The sequence below is a fragment of the Merops nubicus genome, unplaced genomic scaffold, assembly GCF_000691845.1.
Source record: "Merops nubicus isolate BGI_N331 unplaced genomic scaffold, ASM69184v1 scaffold50486, whole genome shotgun sequence".
Lineage (NCBI taxonomy): Eukaryota > Metazoa > Chordata > Aves > Coraciiformes > Meropidae > Merops > Merops nubicus.
The window spans coordinates 339-12,425 of NW_008616576.1; the positions used below are offsets into that span (position 1 = coordinate 339).

Below are 12,087 nucleotides of genomic sequence, written 5' to 3' on the forward strand. Positions count from 1 at the left end.
TGATTCTGTGTGATGGTTGGACTCGATGATCTTAAAGGTCCTTTTCAACTGTAGCACATGATTCTGTGTGAAGAGGATGTGACCTAATTCTTCATCAAACAGGGACAGGAAAAGATGAAACTGAACAGTGAGTTGCAAATTTATTTGCTTCAAGTAGTAAAATGGCATTTTCAGTTTAATTTCACCAGGTTTAAACTGTGCTCGGTGAATCATCCAGGCAGAAGTTCTGCAGCTTTCCCAAAGCCTCCAAGCAGTGGGGCTGGGGGTGCTCCCCACATCAGGACGGATGAGGGGCTGTGGGCATGAGGCACAGGCAGGGGGAGAGCTCAGAGCATCCCATAAACTTGCTGTCTCGACTCCTGGCTAAAACTGAGCTTTATTTCTGCTAAACAGGATTGCAATTCTTAATACTCCAGTCTGTCTGGAGCCGGGAGAAGAATACTCTGTGGATGTGTATTTTTCTCAGCCCTCTGCCTCTGAGACAAAGGGAAAATCATTCATCTTGATTGACTCTGTGAGTAGTTCTGTCACAATTCCCTTGAGGCTCTATTTATACCACTGGTTTTTATTTTTTTTTATACAGACTTACATATGTTTAAAACACAGACGAAACGTTTAAAAATAATTCATAGTGCGTTTTGATAGAAATTCAGCAAAGCATGCTTCTGCTTACCTCTGTTGGCACTGTGTTTTTGTATGAAAAGACAGGATTGTATCAGTTTTAATTTTTATGGAGCAATATCATAATAGTTCATCAAGTCATACTTGTTGCATATGTTAGTAGTCAAAATATATTTCTCTATTTGTCACTCATTTATTATGAGGACACGCCACATATGCTGACAAGATGCTGTGCTAAGGGATATATATTCAGGCAGTTCTTCATCTCTTAGGGTTTTTTTAAATCTCTATAATTTGTTTGAATCTAATTAAAAAAAATCATGGATCTATTCACAGATGACATTGGAAAAGTAAAATTAGGTCTGTACTTTCCCAGGCATCAGATCTAGATGTTTCCCAAGTTTCTACCAAGTCAGGGCCTGGGTGTTAGTTTTGGGTCCTTCTCTTGAGAAAAATATTTTTAAGTCCATTCCCCTAATTACTTCTGTAGAACTGGACCTGACAAGGGCTGGCCATACTTGGGCATAGAACCTTCAGCTGATCTCAGTAATACAAGTAAAGATTTTGGCCAGATACTGCTTTCAGAGTCATCAACATGGCACCTCTTAGAAGCAAAACCAGTTCTGAGCATGTATCTGAGTTCTTATTATAATCTGCCTTTTTTATACACAGTCTCTTTTATTTGAAGAACTTGGGGAATGTCTAGGCCTTCAGAATAAATGTGAATTTAGATGACTGAGCAGCACGATGGCAGATTTGGAAATGTGGTGCTGCAGGCCTCTGTCCTTGCAATGCAGAGTGCAGTAAGAGAATGTGGGAAATTCTGGTTTTCAGTATATCTAAGCAAAAATGTTTTCTTTTCCCTCTTAATGTCAAAGCTTGGACTTATTCCCAGAATTGACTCCGTGGAGAACTTATGCAGTGAAAAGGATTTAGATGAGTACCAGAAGTATCACTGTGTTGAAATTGCATCAGAAGTTGGAGCTCACGTCCTGCCCGAAACATGTGCACAGCTCATAGTGAGCATGTCAGCCCGTATTCACAATGGCGCCGTTGGTAAGGAACAACCTGCCCAGGCAGCTCTTTTGGACACTTACTGGGTTTCCCTTCAGTTTGTAGGATAAGCTGACTGGAGAGCTCTCAGCCCGTGTGGTGTAGGTAAGTGAAGCCAGTCAGCACGTGGTGTGTATGGACGTACAGGATACTCCCCGCTGAACCCTGAGTGCACTGCCAACACCGTTGGTAGCGTGGCTCTTGGAGTCCATCACACCTGATAAGCTCCATGGCACAGTGTGACAGGGACCATAGCAGTGCTTGTGTGTTTTCTGAAGAGCACTTCAATGAGATGCAGCTTCACCAAATGGTCAAAGCAGTAACTTTCTTACTTTCCTGGATGCTGTGAAATGACAGAGAAGTTTTTAGCTCTCTCCTTGTATGCTGCAGGCCAGCTGGATGCCCTGGTAGGACTCGAGATATGATAGCACACAAGCTTAAGTGCTGGAGGAGATAAACCAAGAAAACCTTGGTGGTGTTCCAGCAAGAGAGCAGTGGGAGGTGGGCTTTGATTCCCCAGGCAGTCTCCTGGACCCACCGTGGAAATGACTCTCCATTAGCTCAATTCCCATAGTGATGGGATTCTCCCAGTGAAACATGGCACTTTGACATTCTAGCAGTGGCATCTGAGCATCCTGGACAAACATCCTCTGTGAGTTAGCAGACCAGCTTCACTCAACAAGTAGCCCAAGAAAGCAGCAAACAGTACCCAGGTGTGGGCTGTGTAAGTACTGCTTGCAGGTTATGTCCAGTGCTGCAGCTAGACACAGATTTATATCAAACTCTTCTAGACTTCAAGAGGTCTTCATTTTGGATCTACATTTTGCTATGCCGTCTTCTGTCCTGTCCCAAATATGTACTGATGACAGTGCCCTGAATGTGGCAGCTCCAACATCCAGACGTGCTGGTGCCTGCTACACCATCACCATCAATGCTACAGCATGAAATAATCCAAGCCATGGCCATCAGTAGTTAGTGAACCTCTGATGAGAATAATCAAGCCCTTTCCTTCCTGTTTTTGTGTGTAAAACCTGCAAGTTTACCAGAGCGGCCACACTCCTTCATAACCAAACCTGTTTTGATTTTCTTTCCCCTTGGCAGCATGTAAGTGCAATCCCCAGGGGTCGCTGAACACCAGCTGCAGTAAACTGGGTGGCCAGTGTCAGTGCAAAGCCAACGTCGTGGGACGCTGCTGTGACACCTGCTCTGCAGGCAGCTATGGCTTCGGCTTCCACGGCTGCTGCGGTGAGTACTTGGCAGCCAGCACCAGCGTCTGGCTCTTCATGCACAGCCCAGCTTTTTAGGGCTTTGAATTCATGAGTATGTGTGAGGCAATATAAGACACGTCTCTGCAAATGATGACTTCTCCACCCCCGCCGCTTGCACTGCCGTCGAGCAGTGTTGAGTGGCGAGCAGAGCAGGTGGGAATTCGTTGAGGACACAGCTTTGCTTTCGCTGTTTTCCAGCGTGCGAGTGCCACCCGCAAGGCTCGCTGGGCACGCTGTGTGACCAGGTGACGGGGCAGTGCTCCTGCCGCCCAGAGGTGGCTGGCCAGCGCTGCAGCCGCCCTCTGCCCGGCTATTTCGGATTCCCCCACTGCCGCCCTTGCTCCTGTAATGGCTACACGGAGCTTTGTGATCCGGTGACAGGAGCGTGCCTGAACTGCCGTGGCTTTACAGCTGGAAGCCACTGTGAAAGGTAAGTTGATAGGCAGCGCTGCAAAGCGCACCCAAACACTGGTGTTCTCTGAAGTGCATGTGTGGTTTGGGGCGCAGCTGCATTCCCGTGAATGCATTGATGGCCTTAACTGGAAACACATACCTAAACCCAGGGTTAAGCTGGGCCTAGCTGCTGAATGTCAGGTACCTTTTTGTTCAGCAAATGCATGTGGGAAGGTGCAGGTGATGCCTGTGGGAGGACTGCGGGCACAGCATGGATGCAGTACTGCAGTGGGCTTCCTGCCAGAAGTCATTTGAGACATGGATGCTGTAACACCATGAGCTTGGAGACATGCAAAGCACTGCAAATGAGATACGCTGACTCTTGGCAGCTTTTAAATTGCCAAGAGGCTAACCTCATGCTGAATATTCATTTTTATACCTGCAATTCTCTCTCAGGAGCTTAAACAAACATGCCTTTTTTGCTGGTTTGTATTATGTCCATATGACCAGCAAATGACTTTTCCTGTGTGTTCCAGGCCCATTCAAATCAATGTTTCTCTTTTTTATTCTATACACTGGTAGCAGTATCAGAGTTCAATATGGTCATCAGAATTAAATTCACTATCTGTTTAGCTTAGTTTGGCTGGATTGTACCTCGTCATTCATTTTTTAGAGGATTTCCCCATGAAATCTATTGAGCTTTTCTCACAGTGCTTTTGGACAATACAGCCTTTGGCTACTGTGCTTGTAGGTGGCAAGTAGATTAAAAATGAGAGACTGAAATACTTGTTGCCGTGTGCCTCTGCAGGAGCTCCAGACCCCAGGGCGAGGATAATAGCCTGGAATAGCCAAGACTTTTAGCCTGGCTTGGATACGTACAGAGAATTGTGTTCCCATTTGCCATAATAAAGCAGATCAAAGACTGAGGCAGCTTCAGAAGCTGCTGTGTTTCTGGATCTGTGGGGCCATGGAGGGCCAGGCCGTGGAGATGGCAGTGTCAGGCAGGGTGGCAGGGATGGCTGAGCCCCCAGGGAGCCCCCAGAGCCCCTGCCTGTCTGGATAACAGCACAACCGTCACCACCTCAAAAAAGCCATCACCCCAGAATGTTCTGCAGGTCTGCAGAACGTGTCAAACAGAGCATGGCTGATTTCAGTACATATGCTGTACATAAAATATGCAATGTTTTCTGAGTGGTCTGAATGAATTGTTGCTTTTTTTGCCTATGCCAGAACTTTCTAATGTCATGCCAACCACTCTTTGTGTGTGTGTATGGAAATAGATGAATGTATGTGGTGATAGGTGAATATACAGCATTTTTACATGGCAGCTTTTAGCTTTCTATGCAGATCATGTGTGATATGCCACATGTATATATTATCTTTTAGATTAAAATTGTTACAGAGTAGGTGAAAGTCTTCAGAAATATTCCTTGAAAATAAAACCTACATTTGTTTTTCCTTTTTGCTCCAGATTTTGGTAATTTAGCTCTGATTTTCCATTTTAGAACACCTTTGAAGCTTGATACATTTGTAGCCGTCAATGAGGGTAGCATTACAATGACCTGGAATGTTAAATTAATTATAGAGACATATACACTGATTTACTTGCAGGAACTGAAAGGAGCACCTGACAATTTCTGCTGCTTTGTGTTGACTGATTTGACAGGTGTGTGGATGGCTACTATGGAAACCCCCTGACCAGGGAACCCTGCCGCCCATGCATGTGCCCAGGGGCACCTATGAGCAACAGCTATTTTGCACATTCCTGTTACCAGGACTCCCAGTCTGCACAGCTAGTCTGCAATTGTCTCGAGGGATATTCAGGTACAAAGCAAAAACAGGACAGGGTTTGATTTTATTAAAATTAATGTATGAGAGAAAGAACATCCATCTTCTGTTCAGAAACAAGTGAGGTAACGGTAATAAAGTAGATAAGAGAAGTTAACACTGGAATTTACTGAAATTATGTGGAGAAGTCCTGAACGAGAGGAGTGGGAATTGTACAATTAGTGCTTACAAAAGGGTCTCACCCATATGGGTACAGTGAAGCTATTAATTAATCTGATGGCACTTTCTGGAAACCTCCACCTTCGGTGTGGGAGATCTAATTTGAGTGGGTCATAGGATTAAAAAGCAACAGTCTTAAGCAGGTGAATATTTTCCATCGGAAACGTGCGTTTGAACAGACAATCTTTTAACAGTATTACTGGAAATTACGTGTTTCACTTGAATTCCCATTAGCCAGCAAATACTTTTACCTTCATCTTCAACAGGCAATCGGTGTGATGAGTGTCCTAGTGGGTTCTACAAAAACCCAGGTAGCCCCCGGCTTGACTGTGTGCCATGTCCCTGCAATAACAACATTAATGTGACAGACCCAGAGTCCTGCAACAGGGTCACAGGGGAATGCACCAAGTGTTTACATAACACCCACGGAGCAAACTGCCAGTTCTGCAGACCAGGGTATTTTGGCTCAGCCTTCAATCAAAACTGTCAAAGTAAGTAACCAAGAGCACCACGACTGTGTATTACTCCCAAGAAAAGTTTGAAAGACATTAGATAATAGGGAGAGGTTAGCCCTTGGAGAGACAATAAAACTAATGCAGGTCAATAGAGCAAAATATGATAATACCAAACATATTTCTATCTGGTGATACAAATGACTGTTAATATGGCGTCTGTTAAATTCTTTGTCCGCCAAGTCTCACTAAATCTCATACTGAATATCACTCCTAGGAAATACTAATTGGAAATTAAATCAGAATTCTCTTTTAGAAAAAATAAATGTGCATTCATGCCATTCAGGAAAGAATCAAAAGTAACGGAATAAAAGAAATTGTTTATGCGTGTTGCTGGCTGGTGCTAACAAAGCAATGTGCAGTTAACCAGCTGGTCCCTTGCTGAGCTCCCTGCCGTATCAGTTGTTTTCAGTAAGTGGCTAGAATGTGACTGTTCAGGCAATTTGATAGACTCAGTGAGAACACCATCAGTAACTCAGCACTTTTAACAGAAAGGCAGGAGTGTAAGAAAAAACAAAGCATAAGATAAGTTTCTTCCCAAGATTTCTCAGGCTGTTTTCACAAATGTGCCTGACTGAGGGTCTAGTTTCTACAGGCTAGACCATTATAGGTATTTTCAAGAAACACTTTTTCTGGGAATATCTAAACCACAGTTCAAGCTTATTCCTTGTTCATTCTTGGAAGATGTCGGTTAGAAATGGCTAAGAAAAACTTTTGATTCCTCAGAAGGAAGGCTTCTTATCTTTCTGGGCTTACTGGGGTTTCCCACGCTAGACAGTGCCTACCAGAAATCAGCTTCTCCTTACCAAGCATATTTAACATTTCATTCTAGTAAGGTTCAAAATTCATTACACTGTATTAAAAGTATTGAACATTCCCAGTAAGTTTGTTCAAAGTGATACATAGGCTACTCTAGAAAGACAGGTAAACTGTATGAGATTAAAAATGTGTTCAAGATTACTAGAAGTAAACCTACAGCATGGACATTATGTACAACTCTGATTGTCCTTCAGCTGTCTATATTATTGTCTGCTGTAGTAATCGTCCTTCTTTTTCCAGGGTGCACGTGCAATCTGGAGGGTGTTCACCCTGCCATGTGCCCGGGGGGGGACGCAGCCTGTCTGTGTGACCCAGCCACAGGAGCTTGTCCTTGCCTGCCCAACGTGGTGGGTGTGACATGCAACCAGTGTGCCTCTGGCTACTGGGACCTGTATAGTGGGAAAGGATGTCAGAACTGTGACTGTGATCCAAAAAACTCCCAAAGCAACCACTGCAACCAGGCAAGAAAATTACTCTGCTTTTTGGGAACTGTGGTAGTGGTAATCTGGCATAGTATGGTGAGGACTCTCTTATAAATGAGGATAGCTTTTTGTTGTGCTCCCTAAAACCAAGAAGTCTCTGAAAGTCTGCAGTTGGTGCAATCACACTTTGAGTCATTATATCAAATGTGCTGCTCTGACAATGAGGCTCAGCTTGTAAGCAATTTCTCTTTGTCTGTGTGTTTCTTTGTCAAGTGATCCTTAGGAATACTTCAGAAGAAATGTCATGCAGGAAAAAAATTGCCTCATAAGTATACATATAGGGAAGAAGCAAGTCCAGGCCTGGACCCAATAGTCTTATGAGTATTTTTTTAAGTGTTTATTTTCATAAAGTAGCAGCTGTGGCCATTACACTAATCGTGCCTCATCTATCAGACTGCTAGAGTACCTTTTCTCATCTTTAATTTCTCTGCACTTTTTAGGGCTGAAATGTAGAAAAAATAAAACAGCGTTTCAGAATAGTGAAATGCTGGGGTTTGAACCCTGAGCCCCAAATTAAGGTTGGCATATGGGTGATTCCCACAGCCCTTCATACAGAGGTGGTGAGTTTGCCTTATAGCTTCCCCCCAGGGTGCGGCCGGCCCTGCAGGGAGAGCCAGAAGGGAAATGAGCCCCAGGGGTCCCGCAGTGAGTTGAAAAAGGTCAGGTGTCTGCTTGGGGATAAAAGCTGGGACCACTTGCAGGGAGTCAGGAGTGTCTGCTCTGTGGAGTGCACTCCACAGAGATTCCTGGTTCAGGGAAGACCTCCTGACTCTCCCTGGAGCTGGGCCCCAGTCTGTTTACACCTTTGTGAACATGGGCTGATCGGGTGAGAGTCGCCATCTGGGCACCTTTCTCTTATGTATTTAACTTGCTGGTCTGGCTGTTTCCCATGCCAACTATGGGAAACCTCAGCTCACTGTTTGTACCACCTGTTGTGGGCCGAGTCATGTCCTTTGTGGGATTGTTGGGGGTGGCGTAGATTATTTACGAGCTGGTTGACCTGTTTGTACCCCTGGCGGTCATTCATGTCATAACGTTTTTGTTTACAATGCAGTCTGGGTATTGGTTTCTCTTTCTGCTGGCTGTATCATTTTTGTTGGGCCTGGTCATTGGCAGAACAAATAGAGAGGTGAAACTCTGGTCTCATGGAGTTGACAGCAATTTTGCTATTGACTTCAGAGCACCACTAGCTTATCCCAAGCTCTTGCTGATGTGCTTTCATGTTTTCATTTCAATATGCCTTCCGTTTGTTTCACTTTATCTATCACTTTATCTTTTTATTATTTTTCCTAGGAAATGTAGCTCTTAACCTCAAAGAACTACTACTGTTTTTCTGAGCTGTACCGGTTATCAGAGCTGTAACTCCCTGCAGTTTAATTTAACAGCTGAATTCCAAAATAAATTTTCCAGGGTGATGTGCATAATGTACCCTCTAAGTTTTCAGTTACAGTTAATACATCATTTAGTTAAAAGGTTAAGATGAGTACTTGCTCCAGCAAAAATAACAGATTAGTCTGTCTTGCAAAGGAAAAGAATCCTCTCTCAAATCATAGCCAGATGATAAGTTTTCAAAGAGCATCTGTAGACTGGAACATAGAGGATCTTTCATATTAACAAAGTAAAGCCGCCTCTCAAAGTCCATTTTGTTTTCATAGCCTTCAGTAGGAAGATGGGGGATATTGGCCAATAGCGTATAAATCATGGTGTTCGAAGACCATGTGCAAGCAGTGTCACTGCAGTCATGCACTACATGACATAAGTCACAGGGAGAAAAAGAAAACCAGAAAATAGCATATATCCAGCTGCAGGACTCTGCAGGAATTTATTTAATCCTGTCTTCACAGCTTACAGGCCAGTGTCCATGTAAACTAGGCTACCGTGGAAGAAGCTGCAATGAATGTGAGGAAAATTACTTTGGTGATCCCCAGAGACATTGCATTTGTGAGTATCACTGAGTGGGGACAGCGGGACTGGAAACTGGCTCAAAAGAAACATTTACCTTTTATATTCATATAGAGATGGATGTCTAGATGGACATACATCTGGAGAAGCAGGCTTTCATACATTTCTGTGTAGGAGATGATTAAAAGTGTTTATATTATTTATCCATATTGTTCCTTCTGTGGTTATGATGTGGCTGTGGAAGTTAGAGATGAAAAAGAGCCACTAACTCAGTCCATTTTGCTCTACCTCAGATACTGGTTTGCTTTCATTGTTTTGAAATGCACAGCTGTACCTTTCTCACATGCTAAACCCGTGGAAGAGGAACAACTAAGTGTAACCTGCTGTCCCTTTCTTGCAGCGTGTGAGTGTAACCCAGAAGGAACCAGCCAGCCCAAGTGTGACCAAGCCACCGGCGCGTGTAACTGCCGCGCTGGCGTCACCGGCCGGTTCTGCAGCCAGTGCGGCCGGGGCTTTGAGAGCGCCTTCCCCTCCTGCCGCCAGTGCCATCTCTGTTTCCATCAGTGGGACGCTGCGGCCGCTGCCCTCGCCCACGCTGTGCAGGGGCTCCTGAGGCTCGCTGCAAACCTCGAAGATAAAGGAGGGCAAATGCCCAGCTGTGACCTGCGCCTCAAAGCCTTCGGAGATGCCATTTTTGAAGTTGAAAGAATTTTGAGACATCCTGTCCTTTCACTGCAGGCCCTCTCAGGCATCAAGGATTTTCAGGGCTATGTTCAGTAAGGGTTCGGCTGCTCCTGAAGAAATTCCTTGGCTGGGAAAGCAGTCTTCCCCCAGGCTCAAACAGCCAATCCTACACATCAAGTCCCACTTCTGATCAGCACGCATATGCTGGACTGCTAAGTCACTGTTTTCAATAGATCTGTGAACAAAATAATACATATATTTATTATTTTTTTAAAATATATTTAGGGCTAGAATGTAATATATATAATCTGTCTCCCGCAGGCCTATGCTTAAAAGGTGGAATTTTCCAGTTAATCCTAAGGGTTTTCTAAATAAGCCATTGCAAGTAAATGTTTCTGCTCATTTAGAAATCTGTCTCTTGTGCTCAAAAATATTATATGTCTCAGTTCTAGTTTAAGAACAATCCAGTCTGACTTCTGCACAACTGCCATTTTCCTTTCAGACGAGAAGTTGCACAAATGGATCCCCTTCACAGTACACTGTATGAGTTTCCTGACCTCAACAAGAACATAGAAGATATTGGGGCAGAAGCTGACCTAGCATATGAACTTCTACAACAGAAAATACATCTGCATCAAAGTTTTCATTACTTCAACATCCAAGGTAAGGCAGCCAGCAATCAATTAAAAATGAGTAGATGTAGCACTTGAGGCTATGGTCTAGTGGATAGGGAAATGTGGGATAGTGGTTGGACTTGATGCTAGAGGTCCTTTCCAACCATAGCGATTCTATGATACTAATTTAAATAGGAGAACATGTTGCATGGTTCAATGGCAAGAAAAACATTCTGAAGTTTCATGGAAAATTTCATAGATTCCTAAATTTTAGCTTCCTATGGTAGCACAAAAATATAAATGCTAACAACATTTTATACTGACTTTTCAAACTCTCTTTTATCTTAAAATGATCCTAAATTTTGGACACATGTGCCAGAGTCACATCAGTCATAAGTTTCATGAATCTTGATGTTTACATCAGGATTTAAAAGCCACCCAGTTTCACAGTATTCACTCACACATTATATAGTAGAAAAGCAAAGGACTTTTTCCCCACTTCTGACTAGTCTTGCTCTTAGCAATACTTAAAGAATGTTGTAGAGCAATGGTTTATTTAATTAAAGCAGAGAGTCATAGTGCAACTTCTTAGTGTTCCCATGGGAAAATACATGACCTTATGTGGTAAGAAACTAGTTCTCCATCAGCTAAAAATGTGAAGTCAAAACTGAGTTCTGTGGAGATTTTGAAAGAATTATACCACCTCACATGCTTGAGCTGAGTATAGTCTCCATTAATGGCTAATAGCAGTAATGACAATGTCACAGACTGGTTTCTGAAGAAAGATGGGGTCATATCAGTTGAAGATCTCAAACAGAAGCTAGGTCATCCACAGTAGCTGGAGACTGTCAGCAGCATACTCTCCAAAGAGACAGATGCCAAGATATGAACCCCCAGAAAATAAAGTGTGCGCCACAGAAGATACAAGCTACAGGCTGTACACTCCCATTTACAGTTCCTCTGTGTTTCATTCAGGTAAGAAAAAGATTTGCAGAGACAAGATTGGGGAAAAAAAAAAAAAAAAGGAAAAGTCAACAGAATACAAAGCCAAGGGAAAGGAAGATGGGAGAAAAGGGATTAATTAAGATTTAAGGGTCCCCTGCCCTGTTGTACTTGGCAGTGGCCCCAGGGCTGGCTCTTCTGCTCAGGTCGCTGTGTGAGCAGTCAGCACAGCTCTCCCAGGCTCCACTTCCCCATTCAGCTGATTCTTGTGCAGACTCTGAGAAAGGCAGGAAGGCAAAGAAACAATAAATCCCAGGGAGGTCAGTGGATATACAGCTGAAACATCCGTGGTGCTCTCTGGTCACATTCCAAACCCACTTCATCTTTTGGCCCGAGGAGATGGATAAACAGCCCTATAAAAAGCACAAGGGGGTGTGGGGAGGGGAAGACCTTGAATTTAAGCTGGATTTCTGGTCAGGGCCACAAATATTCATTGGTCCTGCTACCAAACATCTAACAGCACAGAAATAACATTTTCCTCAAGATAATCAGGTTCTCTGATACCTAGGATAAAGCCAGCTTCCTCACCCTGTCTTCATTTTGGGACCAGAGGCACATCTTACATGTGGCTCTGTCTTCTTTTTGCTCTCTTTTTTCTGAGGTAGGGCAGGGTATGCCCACATACACCATCTGGGGCACTTGTGCCCTAGATGTAGTTGGAGAACTGGCTCCTTCCTACCTCTTTCTGCAGAGGATCAGGAGACTTCCTGTAATGGTTTGAAAACAAACC

The 12,087-nt window shown here is 43.8% G+C and overlaps 1 protein-coding gene across 1 annotated transcript; it reads left to right on the plus strand.

Moving 5' to 3' along the window:
* Positions 1-393: 393 nt before the first annotated feature.
* Positions 394-10,451, plus strand: LOC103775408 (laminin subunit beta-4-like; the record flags this gene model as incomplete). The annotated part of the gene is made up of 10 exons (XM_008942857.1): positions 394-514; positions 1,500-1,677; positions 2,776-2,919; positions 3,141-3,372; positions 5,002-5,159; positions 5,609-5,833; positions 6,914-7,134; positions 9,000-9,096; positions 9,458-9,833; positions 10,244-10,451. Coding segments are annotated over 10 exons (1,960 nt in total), but the record flags the coding sequence as incomplete, so codon positions are not given.
* Positions 10,452-12,087: the final 1,636 nt, after the last annotated feature.